The 25,837-nt window shown below is 43.4% G+C and overlaps 4 protein-coding genes across 6 annotated transcripts; all 4 read right to left on the bottom strand.

Moving 5' to 3' along the window:
- Positions 1–2: 2 nt before the first annotated feature.
- Positions 3–10,811, bottom strand: LOC102716482 (hydroxymethylglutaryl-CoA synthase-like). The gene is made up of 16 exons (XM_006649221.3): positions 10,743–10,811; positions 10,527–10,649; positions 9,053–9,159; positions 8,008–8,140; positions 7,661–7,804; positions 6,352–6,510; positions 6,173–6,246; positions 6,011–6,086; positions 5,784–5,839; positions 5,581–5,668; positions 5,340–5,480; positions 5,087–5,236; positions 4,792–4,961; positions 2,859–3,127; positions 870–1,733; positions 3–481 (listed from the first exon to the last, which is right to left on the bottom strand). The coding sequence occupies exons 2-15, from the start codon at positions 10,602–10,604 to the stop codon at positions 874–876; spliced, it is 2,505 nt and encodes an 834-aa protein (XP_006649284.2). The 5' UTR covers positions 10,605–10,649; positions 10,743–10,811; the 3' UTR covers positions 3–481; positions 870–873.
- Positions 10,812–15,251: 4,440 nt separating this feature from the next.
- On the bottom strand, positions 15,252–17,785 carry LOC102716197 (protein HOTHEAD-like). The gene is made up of 5 exons (XM_015834939.2): positions 17,680–17,785; positions 16,950–17,600; positions 16,444–16,856; positions 15,743–16,326; positions 15,252–15,649 (listed from the first exon to the last, which is right to left on the bottom strand). The coding sequence occupies exons 1-5, from the start codon at positions 17,774–17,776 to the stop codon at positions 15,592–15,594; spliced, it is 1,803 nt and encodes a 600-aa protein (XP_015690425.2). The 5' UTR covers positions 17,777–17,785; the 3' UTR covers positions 15,252–15,591.
- Positions 17,786–18,821: 1,036 nt separating this feature from the next.
- LOC102715923 lies at positions 18,822–19,460 on the bottom strand. Its single transcript, XM_006649219.2, has one exon. The coding sequence runs from the start codon at positions 19,434–19,436 to the stop codon at positions 19,089–19,091; it is 348 nt and encodes a 115-aa protein (XP_006649282.1). The 5' UTR covers positions 19,437–19,460; the 3' UTR covers positions 18,822–19,088.
- Positions 19,461–22,048: 2,588 nt separating this feature from the next.
- LOC102715649 (UDP-galactose/UDP-glucose transporter 2-like) lies at positions 22,049–25,807 on the bottom strand. Of its 3 annotated transcripts, none has more exons than XM_006649218.2 (8): positions 25,647–25,807; positions 25,374–25,522; positions 24,999–25,027; positions 24,683–24,884; positions 23,556–23,798; positions 23,368–23,469; positions 22,696–22,803; positions 22,049–22,605 (listed from the first exon to the last, which is right to left on the bottom strand). In XM_006649218.2, the coding sequence occupies exons 1-8, from the start codon at positions 25,714–25,716 to the stop codon at positions 22,372–22,374; spliced, it is 1,137 nt and encodes a 378-aa protein (XP_006649281.2). In that variant the 5' UTR covers positions 25,717–25,807; the 3' UTR covers positions 22,049–22,371. The 3 variants fall into 3 exon arrangements, with proteins under 3 accessions (XP_006649281.2, XP_040378016.1, XP_015690337.1); XM_040522082.1 differs by having other exon boundaries at positions 25,374–25,601; positions 25,685–25,807; XM_015834851.2 differs by lacking the exon at positions 25,647–25,807 and having other exon boundaries at positions 25,374–25,613.
- Between the last annotated feature and the right edge of the window lie 30 nt (positions 25,808–25,837).

The following is a 25,837-nucleotide window of genomic DNA, read 5'->3' as shown; positions in this document are numbered from 1 at the left end:
GCTGTTGGCATGCTGCAGCTCCAACGTATACGAAGCAGGGCGGCCGAAAGCCAAACATGGGCACATCATGCTTCGCTTCAAGATACTTCAGTGGACATTAGACAGGCACAGTGAAATCTAAATACCAAAAGGCTATCAACGAATATCAGTATCACTATAGCCACCAAATAACAGTACACGCCGATGTTTAATAAACGGACGCATACGAAAAGAGTACTTATAGTAAACATCTCATGACATCATTGTTTCCGAATCGGTACAACGTAAAAAAGCCATTAGCATTTCATTCTTCGTGAAAGTATCTGAATCCCAGTGGCTCAATGCTCGCCATCAAATTTAACATGATCAATGCCTTAGCGAAAAAAGCAACACCATTGGGGCGCAGAAGCAACATTAGTTTGTTTCCGTTAATGAGAGGAACCACGGCACGTGAGTCTCGTATCCTCTTTCCCCTCAAACATGAAGGATTAAAATGGAAAATCTGCACAACCAAATAGGCTATCAGGCAACACAATGCAACATTTTACACACCAAGGTTACAAATACCAGTTATTCGGCAATTATAGAATCCAGAAAATACACAATAATTTTGCACGTCAGTTTCTTCATTTGAAAAATTGGACATGCGTCTCAATTATGAATCAATCAAATAGTTACTAATGACAAGATAATGTATGCACAAATTTAGACACATCACTACAAGTGATATTTGAAATACTGATAATGATATTCGAGAAGCATTTCAACAAAACTATAGATGGAACCAATCATACAATTAAAAACTGTTTTAGGATCACAAGATGAGAGAACATGCAGATACAGTTAATGCATACATCTAATTAAGTTTAACTTCTGTCTGAGATACTTACCTCATCAGTTATTAACCAGTTTTGGATGTCCTGTTTCCTTGTCTATCTCCACTCTTAGACCTATGTCAGCAATTTCCGGGGTTATAACAGGTTCTTGCATCTTAAGTTCAGATACCTCCTTCTGGTTTTCCTCATTTTCATCAAGCAAGTTCTTCACAGCAAATAGACCCCACTCCCTCAAGTATGGATTCTCTTCATCAACAACACACTGCTGCAAGAGCAAAATGATCCCATCTAGCTGCCTCACCTCATCCTGCACATTTTTGCTTCTATGTAAGCAATTAGCAATCACAGCGACTACATCCCTCCTGAAACCAATGTATGGGCAGACCTTTGCAGTTGTTAAGGCTGGTCCATGATCTCCTTGTCCCTTTGCCATTGATTTTCTGATGATACTTGGGGGCTCCAGTTCACGTAAGTACGTTATAAGATGCTTTACAAGACCAGTCTGAATCAGTGAGTTAACAGGAGCTTGTGTGTCCGATGGAGGGGATTCCCAAGCACATATATCCTTTAAGAGCACCATTGAATATCCAAGTACATCAATTCCAGGGTGACCAGTTGGAAGAGGAGATTTGACTTGGCAAGTAAAATCCACAATCTCAGCAGCATGCTTCTGTGCATTGAAAATATCAAGCGCAAAAGTGTTCGATACACTGACTTCTTTAGGTTGGTTGGCCAAACATTTTGACAATTTACCCAAAAGATATGCATGCTTAGAATTGAACTCAATTTTGCCTTCATCACCATCATTGTGTTTAGCATCATTTACTGAGCATAAAGCCGCAAACAATGATTCAAACTTTTGCTCCTCAACACAGATTTTGAAGAGAAGCCATTCTAACCATTCTTCATCATGCCCCGCTGCATTTTATACCTCAGATTAGAATCATATCAAAGTAACAATATATCAAAAAGGCAAACAAATAAAACAACCAGAGAACAAAATGCAAACTTCAACAGCAGCCTAAGAAGTCCCTACGAAGAAGGCAACTGTCCAGTAAATTTGCATAATAAAGAAAAAAATAAGCTTGTATTATTTCTCAAGCAATAGTTATGTGAAATCCTGCCCTCCAAATGTAAATAAACACATATTTCTTTATTTATTTGCAAAATGCCTGTATGTTGTTATGGAATTAAAAAAATTACATCGGCACATTGCAAAGAAAAAATTCTGTTTTGAATTTTAGAATTAATTAGACGTTTTTGCTTGCCAGGTTTTCATTTCCGAACAAAAATGCTTCATTTACTATTAGCGTGCAAGGATGATCATGGTTGAGAGCTCCAATCTATGTCCATGACTTTTACTGTTGTCCCACATGACGGAATTTTGGGGAATTGGCTGCAGATTCAGCACTCACCACCACCACTACTCCCAAGGAGTAACATGAAACTCAGCGATAAACATATTTCCAGGCATGAAGTAGGTGAGCAGGTACTATCGCTAAAATGCCAAACTAAAATAATCCACAATGCCATATCACTAAACTCCCTCTTAAGTAAGTTACCAAATTTCATTTCTTCATTCCATACTAAAACATACTGAGTAACATCAGAAACTCAGAGGAGAGCGCCTTTTACTCAAAAGGACCAAACCCACAGGACTAAATAGTACATTACCAATTCCTGTCCATACTAATAAACAATTTACATCCACAAACTTTCTATTGCTAAATTCTATACATCACATTACCACTTCCTGCTCATGCCGATGAGTAATTAACACTTCCCAAACTTTTCTATTGCTGAAGTCTACATAACGCACTTCTTACTCCTTAATCCTTATGATGTGATTTACAGTTTGCACGCACACATCCTACTCATGGTAATTTACATTAGTTTCACGGAATGACAGAAACAAACAGCTAAACATCGTGCTCCCACGATCATACAATAGCAAATGTGACGTATGTAAAGCTTGCAGCACATCTAGCAGGGATGACTTTTACTGAATCAAAAAAGGGCATCAAGTAATTGCAGAGGACGCACCTTGCCAAGCAGTAGTGACGATTTCCACAAGTATGGGCAGCCCCAACTCCTCATGGCACAGCTCCTCGACCCTCCCACGGCCGCCTTCGCCGGAGCAGCACGTGTCGATCACCATGCACAGGGGGTCGAGGACCCCCTTCTCCCTGACCCCTGCGAGCTCCTGCAGCGGTCCAGGGAAGAGCGCCTCCCAGACGGCGGCGCGGTGATGCTCCCCGGCGAGCGCAGCGTTGCCCAGCGCCTGGAGCGCGGCGCGCGCGACATCGGGAGAGCTAGAGGGAGAGGAGAGCGCGGAAGAGGCGACCGCGGCGGGGCCCGAGAGGAGGACGAAGGTGCTCTGGTTGAGCTCGTCCCCGGCGAGGAGGTTGCGGAGGAGGCGGAGGCGGAGGAGCAGGAGGCGGTGAGTGGACGCCGGCAGGAGGTGGAGGGTGTCGGCGAGGGCGTCGGAGAGCGCGGCCCGGCCCTGAGGGCTTCGGGAAGCTTCTAGAAGCGCCGCTAGAGTTTCCTCGTCCTCGACCTCCTCGGCTCGCAACATTTTCCTCTCGCCGTCGTGGTCTCGCCGGCGGCGGCGGGGACAGCTGTCGCAGGAATCCGCGCGGTTGCGGCGGGCCGGCGGCGGCTACGACTCCTGTATTGTATCCCCTTGCATCGGCGCAGTCACGCTCCTGACCGTTCGATCGACCAACGGACGGTTCAGATCAGCGTCTTAGGAACTTTCAGGATCGTATCGAGAAACTTGCTAAATTAACGCACCAATGATACGTTTTGACGATTCAAACGTTGGTTTCAATAATGTTTGAATCGTCTTAGGAGTGTGACATTGTAAATATGCAAAGGCTTCATTTCGTGACACTCCAGAGATAATAATGGATTAGTCATTTAGAATGTGAGCAAAGTAGTACTAGTATATACGAGCTATATCTCTACCTCCTAAGATGGTTAGGTAAACCCGGTTACTCGATCAACACACCTAGTTTTTTCATACATCCAATCAAATGTGGTACTATACACCGTGCTTATTTTACTACTTATCATTTCTACTCTAAAATATAAATATTTGTAGGTTAATTAAGGTGCTAAGCAGCATAATATTTTGCTACTTATCCTCGATGTTACAAAATATAAGCATTTCTAATCAAGTGTGGTACTATATGTCGTGCTTATTTTACTGCTTATCATCTTTGTACCAAGATATAAATATTTTTAAGCTATCTAGTATGGATTAAATTTAAGAAAAGACTTAGGCCGCGTTCGGCCAAGGGGTCTAAGTTAACTTATGTGTGGCACGAAAAACGTAATAGATTAGTATATGATTAATTAATTATAAATTATTAAAAAATATAAAATATATTAATATGATTTTTTAAACAACTTTCCTATAAAATTTTTTTGTAAAAAATACACCATTTAGCATTTTGGGAAGCGTACGTGTTAAAAACGGGATGAATAAGTTAACTTAGGAGGGCAAGAACGCGGCCTTACTATCCCTTTAATAAAGGTGAAATGAACGAAGACGGATGTAAGATGGACACAATTTTAGATAATAAGTGATTGGTAAAAGTAGTATGCCAAAAAAAGATTATACCGTGTGATAAAATTTAAATTAGAAATGTTTATATTTTGGAAGTCAGCGGGTGATGAACTAGGAATAGAGAGTTCAGACTTCATAACCAACATGATCTGCTCTAATTCGGCAGATTATTCAGAATTCTTATAGCTCGCCACCATGTGTTCCACTGAAGAATGAGCTCACTGGAAGAACCATTTCACCAAGCAGGCGTAGTCTAACCTAGCACACTTAATCGAATCTTCAGAAACTGGGTACACCGAACACGCACGCACGCCCTGACCCTCCTGCCGCTGGCTTATTGCAGGTTCAGGCTGAATCGAAACCACAGAACAGCACAATTCGTCGATTCTTCAGTGGCCATTGGACAGTGCAGTGGCGCCTTTCACGGCGTAGAACCTCCGGTACATGGCGTCGACGTGGGTGAGGTAGTACGTGCCTGGAGCGAGCAGGCTCGTGTCCTGGCTCGTCGTGAAATCCTTTGCGCCGTACCGGTGCTCCATCAGCTTCAGCGCCGCCACGAACTTCTCCGGCGCAACCTACGAGCAGAGTGCATTGGTCGATTGATCAAGTTCAAGTTCAAGTTCGTGTCAAGCTATAGCTTCAGGTTTTTCAGTCAACAGAAATGACGCAGCAGATAAAGCAGTACAGGTGCTGCACTCACCACATGCCTGGACTCGAGTTTCTTGGAGACATCCAGTATGCTTACGATGTTTGCTAGGCTGAATGGATGCTGGCCTTCATTGATCTTGAAGGAGAACATTGTTGATGTCAAGCCACTGCCGTATGAGAACATGACAATCCTCTGTCCTGCCTGGACGTGTCAAAAGGGGAGGGTGAAAAATGGAGATCACTTGATCACATGGAAACATAGTAGGACAAAAGGTTTAAGTGTTCTCATCTCTTCTTCTTTTTACCAGAGTTTCATTTTTGTTATGAATAACTGATGCCAAAGCAGCATAAAGCGATGCCGTGTACATATTCCCAAGTTGTTTTGGGATCAATGTAGTTGGTTGAACTTTTGAATCATAGAGTTTCTTCGCAACTTGCTGAGAAGCCTGCATATTGAAAAAGTAGCACCCTTAAATTATCAGAAGTTCAGAACCAGATAACACAACAGTGGAGAAATCTTTCTTTTTCGTTGATCTGATTTGACACCTTTTCAAGTTCTCGACTCTGGTAGCTTTCCTCGGATGACAAGCCTGAATAAGTCTCTAGTTTTTCTCTTGAGCTTTCATCGACCGTGCTAATTGTCGAGCATAAAAAATCATCACAGCCAGTCAGTTCTACTTAACTAAAACTGAATGATGATATCATATTATTAAGTTACCCTACCCATGTACTAAGCAGTACTGACCAACCTGCATTTTCTCAGAAAATCATTGTAGTATAGACGTGCAAAGCTCTTCTGCACAAGCTGCAGAGAACGATAACAAAGGACCAAAAAAGTTTTAAAAACTGAAAATAAGATGCCATGTTTCTTTCAGTGAGAAGTGACAAGTGTGAGATGAGTATCAAGTGCCTCTGCATGATTAATGCACTATACCACCAAGATGCCAAGGCACATCATATGAGGTTTTTATGGTACCTTGTTGTACGGGGAGTGAAACACAAAGTACTCTGCATCATGAACTGAAAATTGCTTTCCCTCAAACTTTTCATACCTGAAAGATAAAAACCAGTGGGTTCAGATTCAATCGACTGGCTACAGCTTGACTAAAGTGCGAAAGCAAAGATGGGATAAGCTTGCTTTTTGCAGAAGACATTGTAGCAGGAATCTAATGCCATGAGATAGCATGTCTGCGATAGCTTTCCATCGACCACCTTAACAAATTGCAGATGGCATGAATAAATCAATCCCAGTGTATTTCAAACTAATTTGCTGTGTGTGAATCCGAACACAATTTAGGGGGTAGGCCAGAGGCAGACCGGGTATTCACTCGCAAGATCAGGCTTGTAGAAGTCATAGACATGTGCCATATGAGATCCTCTATACTTGCTTTCGAAACAAATGGGGGCGTTTGGTCCAATCAACATTGCAATGGCAGCTGCACCACCAGTTGGACGGGCCGGTCCTTCAGCATAAACCTGAAGAAAGAAATGTCAGCCACATAATCAAAAAGCAAATTCTGCTTGAAGAACAATTATTCTGGTTATCAACAAAATGGCTAACAAAAATGAAAACAAGGACATGATGGATATGAACACATATGACCATCATTTGTGTTCACCAAATTGAACTCGGGATCAAGCTGATGCTCTGCTCTAGCGCTGGGAGGGGTCTATGCTTTACACCGCCAGATCAGCCTACGCTTCTGTTGGTCGGGAACTCTTCCCTTCCAAGCCGATATGGAAGAACTATGTGCTGCCGCTACTTCGCTTGGCTAGTCGCCCAACAGTGTTGGACAGCAGATAGGTTGAGATGTACTCCCTCTGTTTCAAGTCGTTTGACTTTTTTCCTGGTTTGACTAAGTTCGTAGGAAAATTTAACAAAATTTAAAATATTAAATTAGTTTCACTAAATATATTTTTATAATGTGATTGTCTTGTATTGAAAATACTAATATATGTTTCAAAAAACTTGGTCAAACTTGAAGAAGTTTGATTAAGAAAAAAGTCAAACGACTTATAATATAAAACGGAGGGCGTAGACAAATCTGTCATCTGACCAAATGGAAGAGACAATCGATCACCTGCTAATAGAATGCTCAGAAGCTCTCCAACTGTGGTGGATCGTCCTATCAGCCATAGGACTGCCCCAATGCCTTACCACAGGGGGAGTGATCATTCCTCTCATGGTGGTGTGACGCAAGGAAGGAGACTAATTCAACTACAAGGAGAGGCTTCGACACCATTGTCATTCTGACGGCATCGTTCAGTTTGGAAAGAACAAAGCAACCAGACCTTCAAGGGCCAGCTCGATCTTGGAGGGAAGTAGCAACAGCGGCAACAAAGTATAAAATCCTGTACCTTACGGTACACTGTATCTCAAGATACTAAAATTTTAAATTGAAAAATATAGTACCTCAAAATATTTTTTTAAGAATGGTAAAAAAACACTTTGTACATACCTTCGGTTGGGTTGTTGTAAAAACCTTCCAATCTTAATCAAGGATATGCAACTCTTGTGTGTATTCCCAAAACCATCATTTGTAAACCAGAAAAATGTCTGAAGTTCTATACTACAGGTCTGTACAGAAAGAGATTGGGTATATGGAAGGGAAAGTATTTTACATACCGCACTGTCTGTGCAAACCACAAGTCCATAGCGCCCATCCCATGAGTTGCTCTCCACCCAATTAACACAATTAAACAAAGCAGCCGTTCCACCATAGCACGCATTTGAGGAGTCAACTCCTTCAATGTCAGTATTACCGCATTCCTGCATTTAAACAAAGTTGTCGGAAATCTTATGAAAGCACTCTAGATATCTTAAAAGAATGCTTATGCAAACAAGCAAACTTCTTCCATTTCTTAGTTCTATGCACGAGATGTGTTAGTTTATTCATGAAAGCTACAGAAAATTAACAAAAGGAAAATAAAATAAAAATTCAAATAAGTATGCTCTTACTGAAAGGTACAGACCTCAAATATTTGCATCAGCCATGTTTTTATGGACTTGCTTTTGTCTATCACTGTTTCGCTGCCAACTTCCAAACGTCCGATACATGTTGGATCAATCTTATAGTTTTCCAGGAGGGACTTCACTACTGTCAGGCTGCGATAAACTCTCGATCAGTTAGACACATAAAGAAAAGGACAAATGAATAACAAATATACGTGGTCATCGCTTTGATTTTTCAGAGAAAAAACCAAACGGTTTATTTGCAAATGAAAAAATAATTTATAAACAAAAACTTTTATATAAGTGTTCTCAGCAATCTAAAAGCAAAAACTGAAATTTTTTTTGGTTGGGGCTAAAGACTGAAAAAAACTTTTGTTTCATTTTTTTTTCAAAGACTGAAAAATAAACTAATATGAAAAAAATCTCAAAATCAACTCTAAATTTAAGGTTTAAAATACAAACATTGGCTTATAAGTATAAACATGTCTTGACTCCTGGCATTGAAAATTAACATAAAAATCATTGAGTAAGGATCTAGTGTAGTTTATGACTGTTTTGAATTTATTTACATGGCACGGATAGGGCACATGAAGGTCGCATTTGTTTTCATGATCATAAATATGTTGCATGTGTTCTCTGACATCAAGGTGGAGCACTAGAGTCAAATAGTGTAGATAGTAAAATGCAAGATGGAGAGTTCTCGTTTGATTCTGCAGTTGTTAATGGTATTTTACATGTTGCCAATGTATGTTCACAGTGTCTGTTCACAGTAATGGTTAATAGCCCCCAGGACTGATCCGTTGAGCTTTGGCGGATAAGTCGTAGAAAAATGAACGAATCAACCGAAAACAGTTTATAGAAAAAAAATTTATAAATGTGTTATTAGTAGTTAAAAAACCAAGGCTGGAAAAATAGACTAGAGTAAGAAACCCTAAAATCAACTCTAAAATTAAGTTTCAATATTTAAAAATTAAATCCTTAATAAACTATACATAAAACAATGTAATTCCAATAGTTAATCTTTTCAGGAAATAAAATCAGATTAAAATGCATAGGGATAGACACCTCATTGAAATAACGTCCTCCACTTCAGTGCAGAAGGCCATGCTATCCTGCCCAAGCCCAATGGTGTACTTCCCTTTGCTCACGCCATCATGAGTCTCCAGCTCGTCCTGCAACGGAAACATCACACATAAAATTTGCAGCCATTAAATGCTAGGTGAGACGAGAATTAAAGATTATTAATATCGATATGATGTGTCAGCGTAGAGATATTGGCAAAACACAACCACTCTGTAAAAGTTATATTACAGACAGAGCAAGTAATATAAAGAAAATGTTCAGACATATCCCACGCGTCAGCAGATCAAATTGACTCATTTTATCTGCAACCAATTCAATGTAAACATGTGCATAGTAAACCAGCAGTGTGCCCATGTCTTGGAAAGAGACTGACATCAACATCCATCACCATCTAGTTCTCCTGTGTCAAGTTTGTTAACACAAGCTTTAACACAGGTCAGGGCCTACTCCTCCCGTGTCAAGTTGTTTCAACAGTTGGCATCTTCCTCGGCACAATTCCTCCCGGGGAACAGCATTTCTCTCCTTCTTTTCGTCTATACTTATATTTAGAAGCAAAAGTTTATATTTATATTCTTAAATTTAAAGTAAATTTACAGTTTTCATTAAAGTTTATTTAATTTTTTAGCGTTGTTTTTAGATTGCTAAGAATACATATATAAAAAAATTTTATTTACAAATTATTTTTAGTTTGCAGATATAGCATACAGTCACCACCTTTAATTAATATCTCTCAACTCAGGAAGGTGCCAACATTCCACACGTAAGCGGTGAGCAATTAATCACGACTCTCTGAAAAGGGATTGCTTAATCTCTCGTGTACTAAATGATTTCAACAAAGCTACAACGAGTAACACGATTAGCAGTACTCACTACAGCGACAGTGATGGAGATAAGCACTGTTGACAGGGCTCGTAATTAATCTTGAGAAAAACTGCAACTTGGAATCGCAACTCGGATTATCTCAACTCCGCGTATACTCTGCTACAGTTCATCGAACGCCGCCGATGGCCCAGGTGCACGTGGCTGGGTCTCCCTGCATTGCTGGCGAAGAAGGGGATGGAAAGGCGGAAACTTTTCACCGGAAACCAGCACTGAAGTAAACCTCCACACCAACCATGATTCCACAGATTATGTACACCGAGAAAACCACGCAAAGGGCGTGTGCTCCTTTTTTCGCTCTCCCGAACAAACGAGAAAAAAAGGGTTTTCGAAGGACCAAAATAATACTAGACTGCGGTTGCGCAGAGGCGACACTTGCTTGCCCGTTTCGAAATAAAGAACAGATTAAACAAGCTTGCACTCGATCGTGTTTCGCAAGTCATGGAACGCAAGTAAATGGCATCAACTTAGTGAAAAAAAATCACGTCTTGCAGTGGAAGAAGTATTTGTAAGAACGGATTAAACAAACTTGCGTGCGCTCGTGTTTGAGCGAGAAAGAGAGAGATTGGTCGCTGACCTGGAGGACGCAGGTGGGCGGGAAGTAGATGTCCATGGCGAGAATACCCACGTCCTTCCTCTCCGTCTCCGCGGCCATCTCCTCCCGCCGCCGCCGCCGCCGTCCACGCCGCCGCCGCTGAAACTAAACCGGGAAAGGAGAAAGATTGGTCGATGCAAGAAGAGGACCGGAACCTTTGGGAGGCAGCCGTAATAGAGAGAGAGGAATAGCACGTACCTACAGGAGCGGATCGCACAGAGACGGAGATCGATGCGGGTTCTCGCACTCTCGCACCGTCAGTTTATATACCTCCGACTCTGCACTGTGCAGCAGTGCAGGTCGCCCTTTTCAATACGTTCGGTTCCCTTTTTTTTGGTCTGCTTTTTTATGCCATATTTCATTATTGATTCCATAATTCCGTATGTGCACAGTGCACATGACTTCGCTCTCAGTTTTCCCAGTACCCCTGAATTTTCTCTCATCCGTTGTATGCCCTTAAGTTTTCGTTTTAATCCTTGATGTAGCTATTTCATTAGCTGCCCATTAGATTCTTCTAAAATGAATATGTTGCTCTTTTCTCACGACTATGTACGACCTACTTCAAAAATACAATGTGAAAAAGAATTGTAATGAGATCAAATGGCATAAAATTGTTTAATGCCTTTCTAACAACACTATTAAAATTTCAAACCATTCTTTAAATTTGATTAAATCCATACATAATTTTTCTTGGAAAGTTGATACTAAAATTATTTTTTAGTTGGTTTATATTTTTTTTAAAAATAAATTGAAGTTCTCAAATCAATTCAATCCACTTTGTATTTTTATAAATGAATATAATATTCATGTTCGGATTCATGTTGTTCGTAAGCTAGCAAACAAGTATGGGAAAGGAGTAATATGATCATTTGTATAAAACCATAACATTCAACTAATGGTCAATTCAAATCACGGGTATAAAAGAGTATAAAAGAGATCAAGTAAAAACTTGGAGTATATAGAGGATGAGGCAAAATTTACGGATATAGAGCGGATTGAGGAAAAGTTCATAGGCATATATGAAATTTTCCTTTTATTCATCTAGAGTAAATTGCATATAGGTTAGACCTTCAACTGAGGTTTTACATAAGAGTTAAAGACCACACATCCTTATCTAATATTATAATGCATACCAATTTTTCCTAGCCGCTTATCATTCTCTAGCAATATCATCTCCCTCCTCTCTTACTCCTACTCTAGTTGTCGCTGCCTCCGACTATATCAACATCGAATGCACCCTCCGACAGAATGACAAAGACAAGGACATGCATACCGTTGAAGCACTGGGGTAGACCGTTGTGGACTTGCGAGAGAGGTCGAAGGCGAAGGAGAACCTAGCCATGGATATTGCTAGATTCAAAAGTCTTGTGTTCCACCAAATCTTTGCGCTATGGTCATTGTTGTAAACCATCACACTAGATATTTAAGGCAACGATGTTGGCCTAGGAGAAACTCAAGGAGGTTGAATCTAGGGTCCTCCTTGTTGGATGTAATGGTCGTCCACCTCACATTCACCACTACCACATACAACGTCACACTTCTACACTAAATCCAGATGACCCACCGTCGCCATAGTTGGGGAAGAATAGGAGAAGAAAGAAAAGGGGTGTCTACGAAGGAAAATGCTAGTGGAGCTTATGATGGCTTAGGTGGCGGAGTCCCAAAGCTAAAATATAGAGTAGATGTTTGTCCAAGCATTGCCCATGTTGAACTAAAAGAAAATATTTTTTAATTGAAAGTGACAAATTAGTAGAATAGTAGTTTGATGTGAAAACTGAGTAAGAAAAATTGGACAAATTTGCAACTTACCCTTAGCTATTTACTCCCTTTGTCCAAAAGATATACTCAAATTCATATTTGTCCATTCTACTAGTACTTTCGTTCAATTTACATGACTCCACTAACTCTAAGGTACGTTGAACCATTTGGTTTATTTATATTTTACAAACATGTAAATTGCAAATCATGCTTAAAGTATCTTTAATAATAAAAAATCAAAACAAATAATTAAGAATTATATGAATCTTTTAAGTAAGATTAATAATCAAATTTAGATCAAAATTCAACTTTACGGTAAATAAACAAGGAATAAATAACACAAGAAAGAAGTTAGTACGTAATAATACTGTTCACTGATATCCACGTGTTATTAATACTGCATAGTGACCAGAGTTGTAGAGGATCTGAATCCGTAATATATATCACGGCCGTTCCATAATAACTTCATTTTTAATTTCTAGATACAATATATTGACTCTTCGTCTTATTTAATTTTTTTTACGATTAATATTTTTATTATTACTAGATAATAAAGTATAAATAGTACTTTATGCGTGACTAATTTTTAAAAAAAAATTTTACAATTTTTTCAGATAAGCCTAATGGTTAAACTTTGGCAAGAGGAATCAAAAATAGTGTTAATATAGACGAGAGGTACTAGTATCGTTTAGTTCCAAAAAGTTTTCCAAAAACATCACATCGAATTTTTGGACATTTAAATGGAGCATTAAACATAGATAAATAAAAACTAATTGTACAGTTGTGGAAGAAATCTTGAGACGAATCTTCTGAGCCTAATTGGTCTATGATTAATCATAAATACTACAGTAACCAACATGGGCTAATGACGGTTTAATTAGGCTCAAAAAATTCGTCTCGCGGTTTCCAACCGAGCTGTGAAATTTGTTTTTTTCATTTGTATCCGTAAACTCCGGTTAAACGTTCGATATAACCTATGAAATTTGTTTTTTTATTTATATCCATAAACTCCGGTCAAACGTTTATGTAACCTTTTCCCTTTTCCCCTTGCTGCCTTCGTTCGGTAACAAAGAGACGTCGAGATCGATTAAATTACGGTATGAAGTTACGTATTTAATAATCTGGTAATTGCTGAGGTGACAGCCACCCCTCGGTAGTATCGCCTTCAGTTCGTTCTTGTCGTCGCATCTAAACACGTGGACAGAATCTGGATCTCTAACGCCCTCCTCCGATCGCACGGCTGCAAACCAACGTTGGTCGGATCAGGAAAGAGAAGGCGACAGGGTAAAGATGAAAACATCAAACTGCAAATTACCAGACTGATTGAACGCAGCACGGTAGGACCACCGTCTATAAATTATGGACTTATCTTTTCGCATTGTTAGTCAAAATTTGAACTTTATCTTTAAATTTAAAGTTAATTTTTTATCATAATTTATTTTTATATTAACTTTTAGCTCGCAAAGAATACGTATATAAATTTTTTATTTATAAATATACCAATCGCCCCCTATGCATGCCATGTCTTTGGATTTCAGCGCTAGAATCGAATCCCCGACTTTAAAAGTAAGGCAAAAGCTTTGTCTTGTATATATTGATAAAGAAGAAGAAAATATATAAGATTATAGCCTACAGAAGAAAAAAGTCAAGAAAAAAAAAAAAACTACACACCATGCGATTACATTAGAGCCCTTATACTAAAACCCAAACCAGCCCTTTGACACTTCTAAGCTATGAGTTCTTCGAAGCAACGTCTCTAACAAGGAAACGACGATTGCGCCGCCACCGCCCATCTTAGACAGAACATGATTTTCACTTGAAGAAATCCACAGAAAAGAATGAGATCCCGACTTTGCATATAATGGTATCGGGTAGTAATGTGGAATCGGAACCAACGATGTTGTCGAGTTCCATCGACACCTCCAAGACGTAAAGTTGGATGTAGTAGCAGTGCCAAGACAAATCACAAATGGCACACGATGTTCTCATCAAGTGTAGTTTGGCTTTCCTCGCCGTTGCTGTAGATGTATCCTTTATAAAACGGCGGGATCCACACGCTCGCCAGTCGCCCACTACTCAGCTCGTTCCAGGGCCACATCGCGCATCACGACCCATAAGATTGACTGATCAATGAAGACAAAATGGGATGGGATGCGTGTTTTCTTCGTGATCTGTAGCAGCATTGCACGCACAAGGAGTGTCGCGAACTCGACACATTTAGGAATCAGGAGTGGGTAGGTGCCAGGCAGCAGGTGGTGCTCGGCTAGCTGCTTCTTGCCTTCTTCTGCTCGTGCTAGCTAGATAGCAGAAAGGAGCCAAAGAGCTAACGGCGGCGGCCGGAGTGGGGGACAATGCACACATGAAAGCAACCAGATTATGGGAGATCGATGGAGTTCGTTGGCAGTTGGCACAGTGGTCGAGTGGGTTCAGCATATACGTGCCGACGTGATTCAATTCTCAGATCTTGTTGGGAAGCTAGCTAGCTTGAGCCCATATCCATCCATGGATCGAGGGGGCCAACTCCAAGCTAGGCTCCAAGCCGACGAATCGCGCTGGTACATACAGACACGCGGAGTGCATTTGCGATTTATATGCGGTGCGGACTGCCCAAGATTCGCCGCCGGAAAAGCTTGTTCTGGGGAGCTCCCAAACCTTGCTTGTGTTTTCTGCGATTCATTGTGCTTCTTTTCTCTTCAGGTTTCTTAGTAGGCCCATGGGCCGTTGCTGCTATAAACGGATCTGCTGACTGGGCAAGCACACCTTCTATGGTAGCTCAACGTGGAAAACAGCCCAAAATTGTCGAAATTGGTAGCTATTTACCGAAACAATGTTCGATCATTAGAAAATCAACTATATTTATCAATTTGACTATTTAGTGTTAGCTCCAATATATCACTGTTAATTTTTTTGAAAAAAAATATATAACTGTAAACGAAAATGATTGAAAACGGTAAACAGAACAATGCTCTGTCGATTGGGAATTTTAATGGTCATTTTCGCCGCTTCCATCTCTTTCGTAAGTGAGGAGTCTGTCATGAAAACCCGATCAATTGAAATGCTCGGTGCAAACCTTCGAACACTTATCCACCCAAATACCAAATGGATGTGTGTGTGGTCAAATCCAAACAGTGCCACCTATACCTAACAACGCTGAAAACATTCAATACTAAACCCTAGTCCACAATCAGACTATTATCACTCTTAACAAACAAACAAACAAACAAACAAACAAACATCTCAGACAGTCTCTTCATACAGTCTCTTCATGGCCAACAACACGAAGACCAAACTAATGTGTCTCGTCGTTCCTCGTCCACCTCTCCTTCTGAATCTTCAGCCCCATATACCTGTGCACGAAATGCATGTGTTCGACTAAAATTCAGCCAAGCAAACGCCCAAAACCAAACGAAACTCAGCCAAACAAAAGCCAATTAGTTTACCTGCCGAGCATCATGACGGTGGCCTGCGGGTTGGTGCCGGGCGAGTACTTGAAGGTGGAGCTGTCGATGACGCGGAGGCCCCGGACGCCGAGCGCCCGGTAGTCCTGGTCCACGACGGCGCCGACGTGGCACCCGCCGTGGTAGTGCCAGATGGTCATCACCGTCTCCCTGCAGTACTGCTGCAGCGGCCGCGTGTCGCTGGCGCCGCGAGGCAGCAGGTTGACGGGGAGGTTGGCCGCCGACAGCCCCGCGCGGCTGAGCACGGCGGCCTCCATGGCGCTGCCGTTCGCGTAGGTGAACCGCGCGAAGGCACGCGACCGCACCACCCGTTCGATCGTCTGGATGCCGCGCACGCACCGCTCCAAGTCCCGCGGGTCCCGGAAGTAGTTGAACGTCACGGCCGGGTTCGCGTCGGGGTCAGTCGACCGCAGCTCGATGTGCCCCGTCGACAAGGGACCCAGGATCTTCTCCAGGATGAACCCGCCACGGAACGCCCGCTTGTCCAGCCGTCGCATCGCCTCCGCTGCCCGCCGCATCGCCTCCGGCGTCCTCTCCATTGGCGGCACCGTCCCGAGCTGCCCTGTCTGGCTTCCGCCGTCGTCGTCCCCGGTGCATGCACACGAAAATTAAACATCCATTAGTTTGCACGCAAAATGCACGCAGCTAGCCAATCGGAATCGTCTGCGCGAAAAAAAATGTACCATGGGGGAGAACATGCCGAAGCTGCGGGCGCGGCGGGCGGCGCCGCGGCCGTGGAGCGGGATGCCGAACTGCGAGCCGCTGACGCCCTCGATGAAGGTGCCGAAGCGGGTGACGCCGACGATCTGGACGAGGGAGAGCGCGACGGGAACCGGGGACGGGACGAACACCGAGTTCATGGGGTTGTCCGCCACGCCCTGCCCGACCATCGGCTGGTCCATCACGGGGAGGATGCCGTGCTTCTCCAGCTGCCCGCGCGGCCCGACGCCGCTCAGCATCAGCAGCTGCGGGCTCCCCAGCGTCCCAGCCGTCAGGATTACCTCGCTCTTCGCGCCGCTCCGCAGGTACACGCGATGTCGCACGCCCGCCGGGTCGGTGAACACAACGCCGTACGCCACCGGCTTCGCCGCCCCCTCTGCAGATAGATTGCCAGTTTGCCACAATGACACGCGTGTGTCAGTATGAGTGCTAAAAAAAATGTGCAAAAACAAAATTTGACGTTACGTGCCGCTGCGTCGGAAGAGGATTCGCGACACGGTGGCGTGCAGGAACACGGTGAGCCGCCTCGGGTGGGCTCGCCGGACGAAGTCGGCAGCGGTGTGGCGGCGACCGGTTCTGTCGAAGATGGTGCCGCCGATCTTGGTGCCGGAGACGTGCTCGAGCGTATAGCCGTTGTCCGGCGTGACCCCGGCCTGGAGGAGGCCCTCGCGCAGCGCGCACTGCCAGTGCGGCACGTCGGGGCGGAACACCAGCTCGCGCTCCACCCACCGGTACGACGCGTTGACGAGGCGGGGGTCCCAGCCCGCGGCACGGACGTAGCCGTCGCTGGCGCGGGTGTAGAAGCCGGCGTTGAGGCAGCTGCCGCCGCCGAGCACACGCGCCCGGGCGTTCACGACGCCGTCCTCGGAGACGAACCGCTGCGCCGGGGACCTCGGGGACGTGTCGGCCAGCGCGTCAGCGAAGTGGTACTCGCTGGACACGTTGCGGTTCCCGTAGGGGAGGCCGCCGCGCTCGAGGAGGAGCACCCGCGAGTGCTCCGAGAGCGTGGCGGCCAGCGGGCACCCGGCCGTGCCGCCGCCGACGACGATGTAGTTGTAGTGGGACACCAGCGGAGCGTCCCGCGCGTGCCTGACGAACCGAAAATTGTACCTTTTCTGCGCTGCAACGACATGCACGACATTATTCTCAAGACCAAAAGCAAGCAATTTCACATGAGCAACACATGATTTTTCGCGTACCTTCTGGTGAGGCAGTGATGCCAAGGCAGAGGGATCCAAGCACAGTGGCTAGGACTAAGGCCAGTGACACTGTGTTAACCCTATGGCCATGCGCCATTTCGGCAGAGTAATCTTCACATTTGAAGACAAGAAGGAGGCGTCGAGTTAATTTATACATGACATGACGAGTTGCGATTCGATTAGATAAGGGGTAGATATCAATTAGGGTGCCGATGCACTCTAGTGCAAAGACGGACACCGAGGAATCCGGGGCAACGGTGGTAGAAAGAATCGTGATCAGCGTCGATCAGAGCCTTTGCATGCGTGCTCAAGCAACGTGATCCAGTAGAGAGGCTATCTCATTCTCATTTTTCTTTGTCCTTTGCAGCTTTCGACTTGGGCCGCGTTTGTACAGAGCTCTTACTAATTCCTTTGCTGGGCCAAATTAGTTTTTTTTTTTAGAAAAAGGCCGTAGCCCTACTTTTCATTAAAGCGGAAAGGGAATTTTTGCCGGGGACACCGGCCTATGAGTTGCACCAAAACAAGAGCAAAACACAGGGCCTGAAAACATTCTGCTGGACAACACACCAAATTAGTCGAAAAATTAATTGGGCCTAATCTGTTATTCTCTGTCTGGGCCGATGTCTATCAACCTCTGGGATGCTGGGTCAGCTGGGCCCTTCATCTTTTGCTGATCAGTGTCTCCGTCTCTCACTCTCCAACGGTCCAAAGCTCAAAGGTGCAAAGGGAGTAGCTGGAATCTTCCTTCCATTGGTTTCTCCTGGAGTATTTCTGACCGAGGTCCTGGGCCACGACAGCACGTGTAGTGCTCCGGTGCACCCAACCGAGAGCGCGCAGAGCAGAAGAGGAGACGAGATGAGATCAACTCAGCTGTAGCACATGTAAGGACAAGCTAACGAAACGGCTAACGACGACGCAGCCGTTGTGCTTACGTGCCACCACCACACGGGCCGTCGCTGCGCTGCGCTGCGCTGCGTGTCACTCTGTCCGCGTTCACGCTTCGGCGCGCGCCATCCACACCGCGAGGCAGCCCAAGCAGAGCAAATCGGCACGCAAATTTAGGCCATTTGGTTTGCAATCTCGTGAATTCAACCACAAATACGAAGAGAGAAGCACAGGCCGAAACAACAGAGTGAGCTTCCTTTTCACCAAATTAACAGAGGGGAGACGAAGCTAGAATTCACAACAGAAACATAGGATTTTTTTTTTCATTTCTCCTACAAGGGTCCGTGTGTGTATCCACAAATCACAATCCGTTTTCTCCCCTAACCTGCAGAGATACATCGATCGATCGATTTCCAGCGTTGGAACGAACACTTGTGTGTTTCATTCACGTTGGTTGACCACTCAAATCTCTCTCGTGCGACGATGGATGGAGTCCATGACGTGACGTCGATGTGACTGGTCGTCTACCTGGGCTTGGACGGAGTGATCTTGATGACGAGGCCGGGGAAGACGTCGTCGGGGTCGTGGACGTGGGGGTTCTGCTCCAGGATGTAAGGGTCGCCGCACTTGTCGCTGATGCTGTGCAGCGTCTCGCCCTCCGCCACCACGTAGATCTCCTCGCACGGCCGCGCCGACAGCGCCGCGCCACGCACCACGCTCCCGGCGCCCGCACCGGCACCGGCACCGGGCCCGAGCGAGCACACCAGCAGCAGCGCCACCAGCGACAGCGCCAGGCACCACGACGCCGTGTCCGCCGCGGCCGCCACCCACGACGACGACGACCCTAAACCCCTGTGCTGCCTGCTCGCCATGAGTGTGCTAGTGCTTGCGTTGGCGTCTCGACTTCTTCTTGCTCGTTTTGACGGGTGCGAGAGTTATATAGCCGGAGCCGCGGGTGTGGCGGAGCATGCGTTGGTTTGGGTGGTGGGGATGTGGGGCCAGACAAGGCGTTCTAGCTTTGTTCAAGTATCCGTTGGAAGATAAAGGTCCCACGCACGCGAGAGAACAAGAGGGATGGATGAGATGCCCGCCTCTATTGCCGTGCAGAGATGGCAAGCGATATCGAGGGAAATCTTAGAAAAACCTAACTAGTGGCTGGCTGAATCAATTTTATAGTGTGTATATATATATATATATATTTTATATATATATATATATATATTCTCTTTTAGAGAGGCTATTCTTAAAAAATAGTTTATACATTACTCCCTTCATTTCTTAATAACCGGTAGTTGCAACTTTTTTATTTAAAGTTTGACCATTAATTCCACTTAAAGTATTAGATCAAAGTGGATAGAAGTTTCATGATCATGTCTGTAAATATCTAGTGTTTCATGACCATTAATTCCACTTTTTTATTTAAAGTTAGACCATTAATTTCTAGTGTTTGTAAATAATAAAAAAATACAAGTGGCCAATTTTTTTTTTTTGAATTTTTCACCGGGGGGAGAGTTTCCCCACCTACATTGCAATTGAAATAAACGGGAGTGAGGGTACAGAGATCGGTTACATTGTCGTATTAGCTACAGCAGACAAGCTCAGAACGTTGTACCTCGGAGAGGGGCCAAAATTCATAAGTGAAAATTGTATGAATTTCCTCGGAAAGACGCATCGACTGAAAAAGATTTATCCTCTGGCTCAACTGAATCTGCAAATACAATTAATTGTAACCTTCAAGAAATGATTTATTTACTGAACATCCACTAGATTCTACTCCAGCTAGCCAACTGAATCTGAGAAAAAGTATTGTATTAGTCAGCTTCATGAAATGGTTTCATTTACTCGCATCACAAACGTGCAGCGTCGAAGTGAAGTTGCTGTAGGGTTCGTTGAAAACTTGTGTGACGAGGAGCTGCGAGAGCCAGAAATGGTGACCGGCTAGGCGCCAGCAATTATGCAGTAGTGGAGCCAAATGACGGTCCAAGTGGCGTTTCCCTGTCCATGACAAGCCCCTTTCGGTGCCCCCGCGGCCGTTGCTGGCTCACTCCACTTTCAGGCTCCCATCATTATGCTTTTTGGAGCAATAAGCGAAAGTGCGTTTTTCAAAAAAAAAATTTATAAATAAAACTTTTATATATGTGTCCATAGCGACTTAAAAACAAAATATGTAAAAGAAACTATGATTAAAAAAACCATAAAATCAAGTTCTAAAATTTAAATTTTAACTTATAAGCAGCTGTAACCCGCTGCGAAACGATGGAGTCCTCGGTCTTCCACTCACCTCAAAGCGGGGCGGCCACGCCGAAGATCGAGTCGCCGACGTGCTACTCCCGTCCTTTCAGAGTGCACCACTCTTCATCCCCCGCAACCAACGTGAAAAGACATTCCATCACTAGGCGACAACAACGTTCACCCCATCTTTGTATGATTATAAATCAAAATTTAAATTTTTAATCTTAAATTTAGAGTTTATTTTGAGATATTTATTATGGTTTATTTTCTACATTTGACTTTTGGATTGTTATGAACACATATATAAAATTTTATTTCTAAATTATTTTTTATTTGTAAATATGTCATTTGACATTTTCTTTTTAAAACTTAAAAGATGACCACCGTGGACTCCTTCCCATAGGCATAATTCTCCGTGAAAGTATATGAATCCCAGTGGCTAAATGTTTGCCATCAAATGTAACATGATCAATGCCTTACCGAAAAAAAGCAACATCATTGGGGCGCAGAAGCAACATTAGCATGTATATGGTGACATTTTGTTAAAGTCATGCCTATTGAGTGACATATAATTAAATTTCTCTTTAGAAGACCAGTCTGCATCAGTGAGTTAACAGGAGCTTGTCCAAATTGTGTGTCCAATGGAGTATATCCTTTAACAGCACCAACGAATATAGTACAATAATTGCAGGGTGACCAGTTGGAAGAGGAGACTTAACTCGGCAAGTAAAATCCACAATCTCAGCAGCATGCTTCTGCGCATTGAAAATATCAAGTGCAAAACTGTTCGATACACTGACTTCTCTAGGTTGGTAGGCCAAACATTTTGACAATTTACCCAATAGTTATGCATGCTTAGAATTAAACTCAGTTTTTCCTTCATCACCATCATTTGTGTTCAGCATCACTTCCTGAGCATAAAGCTGCAAACCATAATTCATACTACCTTTGCTCCTCAACACAGTATAGTAGCACGTTGAAATGGCAGCTGCAGAGCTGCTCGTCGAACTGCAGATATATCCCTTCGCATCATGGGTGGATGAGTGCCTGCGGAATCTGGGCTTTGTGGTCCAGATGGGCCACTAAAACTTCTTGGCGTATATATGCACTGGACCAAGCAAAATAGATATTCATATCACTACCAGCCCATATAAATGAAAACAACAGCAGCGTCACACATTTGTGCTCTGTGGACGTCACTTCATCAGAAGTTCTGTAGTGCAAATTGTAAAGGAACAATGAAAAATTCCCACTGCTTTTTTTCTTTTCGAAACATGGTACAGACCTAGACTTTCATGATACGTGCAAACTTATCGCTACTAACGTAGTCAATGTACACGTACACGGTACACCCTACCTTCCAACAAATAGCAATCCTTCTGTATTTATCGTCAAGCTTAGAAATCTGGAATCCTTTTCTGACATACACCCACAAAACAATCTCAAGACAGCAAAGAATACATGAGAAAAGAGGGAGAAGGGTGTTGCTATTTTTTCATGTGTGTGTGTTTTTTCAATCCTGTCCTGCACTTGGGCCTTGGCATTTGTTCAGCCTTTTGCTTGGGTACAAAATTGTCATACCAGGGGAGCTTTCTCCTCTTCTACTTCTCTGATCTCCCGCTGCTTGTCGTCACAATGCTGCACCATCCTCACCTGTCTGCGCGGGCCGTTCTCCTTGTTCTCCGGCAGTAGCTTCATCACGATGCCCATGGAGATCAGCAGCAGCCCCGTGACGTGCTGCTCCGTCAATGGCTTGGTGAATATCAGGTAGGACAGCAGCAGGGTCACCGCCTTCCTCGCTGTCGTCACCTGCACAATCAAACACGACTTGGACTTGGGTTTCTGCCAGTTTATTATGCAGTGCATTCCCGTTGGTTTGGGGTAGGAGGATTCTCTGACCATAGCCGTCGTCGCGGCGCCGAAGAGCGCGATGAGGGAGAGCACCGACACCTGCCCGACGAACGTGGCCATCGCCTCGAACACTAGCACGGCGTACACGTACATGTGCTGCATGCGTTTCACCAGAGAGGTCAGTCTCCTCCAGAAAAATAAAGAGGCGAGCTAAACTAGCAAATTGTTACTAGCTCCATTATAAGATATAAGGGTTTCTTTGGAACAAATTAATTTGGGGTAATTTCTATGAAAAAATTCCTACGTGGTCCTTTGGAACAAGGATGCCTATAATTATGAATAAATATACAAATCATTTACATTGATCAATAAATGAATCAAAACAAAACTAGAAAGTATTACAATATGGAACGAACTGAGTTTTTCGTTTTGGATCCAATACTTTTCGAGCCACTAATGTCAGAACATGGATCATGGATGAAGTGAGGAAGTTGTAGTTTTAGGATTATTCTCTTCACTGAAGTAGTATAAACAAGGATTCCAGAAATGGTGGTTCTAATAAAAGAGTAGGAGCATTTGATTCTTTTCCTACCATCTGGTATACAGACATTCGGAAAGTATCATGAGTGACTACCAAAATGGACAGATACTTTCCTGTCAACGGGCTAAGTATCAATGATTATCTATAAAAAGGCAGGGGAATAGAAACCATTTATTTACCTGGGAACATGCACTCCAGGCCCTCGTCAGCTCCCCTGTTAACACCATTGGCACCACTAAGAAAGGTAGACCAACAACAGCTGAGCAGAACAGCATCTCCATCTATTCGGAAATATTTTTTTCTTTGTCAGTAGTTTTCTGAATCCTCACAGTAGCAAAGTTCCGAAAATTGCAGAACATGGGAGTACCTGTGTGGTGTCAGGATTCATCTTAAATATGGCTTCTTGTAGATTACCTAGAAATGCATCCATGACAAGTGCTCCAGAAACCATGGCCACACCAATCATGCTGAAATTAGGTGATGATTGTGCGTCCGCAAGCGTGAAAAGTATGAGGCCGATAACAAGCATCAACGCTGATACATATTCGTGGAACGGATATTTTCTTCTTAATCCAGGTATAAATGCTCCCATTATCATCACCGGCAAAACCTGAATTACAAGGAGGTGTCTATGTAAATGCAATTGAAATCACATCCGGACATCACCGACCGTCAGCACAGCAGTGACTAAACCACCACTTGGAGGCTTAAAAACAGTGGAAAATATATATTTAGATTTTTTTTACCATCATTGAAAAATTAACTCGAGGGATCATATTTTTCAGCGTAAAAAATTAGTACCTTAAGATATAATGTATCTTAAGGTATCAAAATTTTGCACTAAAATTTTTATTATCTTAAGGTATTTTTCAAGTACGATAAAAAAACCCATATATTTATATCATACCAGTTTGTGTTGCATCGCTAAAGGACGACAAAGGAGGAAGTACTACAAGAAAATCCTTAGCATATGTTTGTTTGTACAAGTAAATACCAGTGTGTTGGTTTCACATTCCTAAAACTGCAGCCTGTTGTTGACAAAATCTTAATTATTTAAGAATATAGAAGATATAATTTTGGAGCAAATTTTTAAAAATAAATATTGGTAGCAAGGAAAGATGAGCTCAGAATGGGCCTTATCAACAACGTTATCCTACTTGCTAATTTATTTGGTTTTGGCCATAGGAGTACCACTCCATCCTCAAATATAGAAAGATACATTATTGAGCTGGTACTTTGGCACCTAACTGAACATCACTTCTGATGTTGCATTCCCATATTGGAGTTTTCCAAGAACAAAAAATGTCGCTTTTCAACTAACACCAGGTACATGTGAATTATTTTTATCGTTTTAGAAATATAAGGTGAACAAATAATTTTACTGATGATGAGTTTGGTTCTACTGTTTTCAGGTACAGACATTGTCGGATCATGAATATCTATTTCCAAAGCTTATAGTAAGAGCCCTAAGGATGAAACAGAAAAGGAAGTAACCTTGGTGGATTTGAACATAATTTGGGCAGGGTAGTTGAGGAATGCAAGGGAGCCCTTGGTGAGGCCATGGGATCCCATGAGCACAGCCGAGAGCCGCACATACGTCCTCCACGGGTTCACCATCTGCTTCACCGTGAATCCCTGCAGACGAATCAGACCCAAGTACACGAAGCCCTGCACGAATGTGAAGTACCAACCGAAGCTGCAGCAGACAACAAAATGTTTCAGAATTGCAAGTGCGTCATTAGCAGATATGAGAAAGTACAGGTGCACGCAGAGAAGACAAGTTAGGTAGGTAACACAGCCCAAGGATCACCTGAATTGAAGCCGGTTGTACACGTATTCCTGCATCATGATAAGCGTAGAAATTAGCCTGGTCAAGATGTGATAAAAGAACAAGGGAATACGACAGTTTCATCTTTAACTTCTGAAGATATTTTGCACCGGAAATGTACATGACTGAAAATTCGGGGGAATGGACGAAAAAAAAAAGTTGACCAAGCAACTGTATGAGAGCCTGCCTACGAGATTATGATGAAGAAAACGGGACGGAAAAACGCAACCATCCTCATACAATTCAACACCGTCTCCGTACAACCGCAAATGTTCATTAACCTCATCCATAACCAAGTGTTCATACATAATCATTTACGATAATTTTCTCATCGATGGTGCAAGAACAGGAACTAACCTCGCAGATGCCATTGACGAGGTAGCCGAAGAAGAACCCCGACGAGCAGATCAAGAACTGCTGCCACCTGGGCCTGTCTGTCAGCGACACGCCGAACAGCCTCCTGCCCTGCTCCTCCGCTCCGGTCATGGCCGCCTCTCTCACGCACACTGAAGAGTCCAGGCCCCAGGAAACAGGGAGGAGAGGAGAGAACGATGTGGATGAGGAACAGAAGTAGATACAGCACCTCTGAAGAAGGAAAGAATTAGATGCAAGGGATAACCACAATTATACCGGTCCTCGGGGCAAAGGAGGAAGACGGAGGAGTGTACTGATTAATTTTGGACGCGAATCGCGTGAGCATGCAGACCAAGGCTATGAGGAGTAACGCCCTTGGGGAGTAGCCTCTTTTTGGTTTTTATCAAGTGCTGTGCTGTGCGGTGCTGGCTGCTACTCTTTTCGTTCGTGGATTGCAGTTACAGGAG

Source organism: Oryza brachyantha, chromosome 3, assembly GCF_000231095.2.
Source record: "Oryza brachyantha chromosome 3, ObraRS2, whole genome shotgun sequence".
NCBI classification, from domain to species: domain Eukaryota; kingdom Viridiplantae; phylum Streptophyta; class Magnoliopsida; order Poales; family Poaceae; genus Oryza; species Oryza brachyantha.
This window is presented reverse-complemented; position numbering and strand designations above follow the sequence as displayed.

Coding starts and splice junctions, on each gene's coding strand:
- LOC102715923 (XM_006649219.2), bottom strand. CDS start 19,436: ATGGCGAGCAGGCAGCACAGGGGTTTAGGGTCGTCGTCGTCGTGGGTG.
- LOC102715649 (XM_006649218.2), bottom strand. CDS start 25,716: ATGCTCACGCGATTCGCGTCCAAAATTAATCAGTACACTCCTCCGTCT. Junction 23,470..23,555: donor TGAATCCTGACACCACACAG/GTACTCCCATGT, acceptor ATTTCCGAATAG/ATGGAGATGCTGTTCTGCTC. Junction 22,804..23,367: donor CCTGGAGTGCATGTTCCCAG/GTAAATAAATGG, acceptor AAACGCATGCAG/CACATGTACGTGTACGCCGT.
- LOC102716482 (XM_006649221.3), bottom strand. CDS start 10,604: ATGGCCGCGGAGACGGAGAGGAAGGACGTGGGTATTCTCGCCATGGAC. Junction 7,805..8,007: donor GGCTGATGCAAATATTTGAG/GTCTGTACCTTT, acceptor GTTTAAATGCAG/GAATGCGGTAATACTGACAT. Junction 6,511..7,660: donor TGGTTTGCACAGACAGTGCG/GTATGTAAAATA, acceptor TTCTTTCTTCAG/GTTTATGCTGAAGGACCGGC.
- LOC102716197 (XM_015834939.2), bottom strand. CDS start 17,776: ATGGCGCATGGCCATAGGGTTAACACAGTGTCACTGGCCTTAGTCCTA. Junction 16,857..16,949: donor AATCCTCTTCCGACGCAGCG/GCACGTAACGTC, acceptor ATCTATCTGCAG/AGGGGGCGGCGAAGCCGGTG. Junction 16,327..16,443: donor TCGGCATGTTCTCCCCCATG/GTACATTTTTTT, acceptor GGCGGAAGCCAG/ACAGGGCAGCTCGGGACGGT.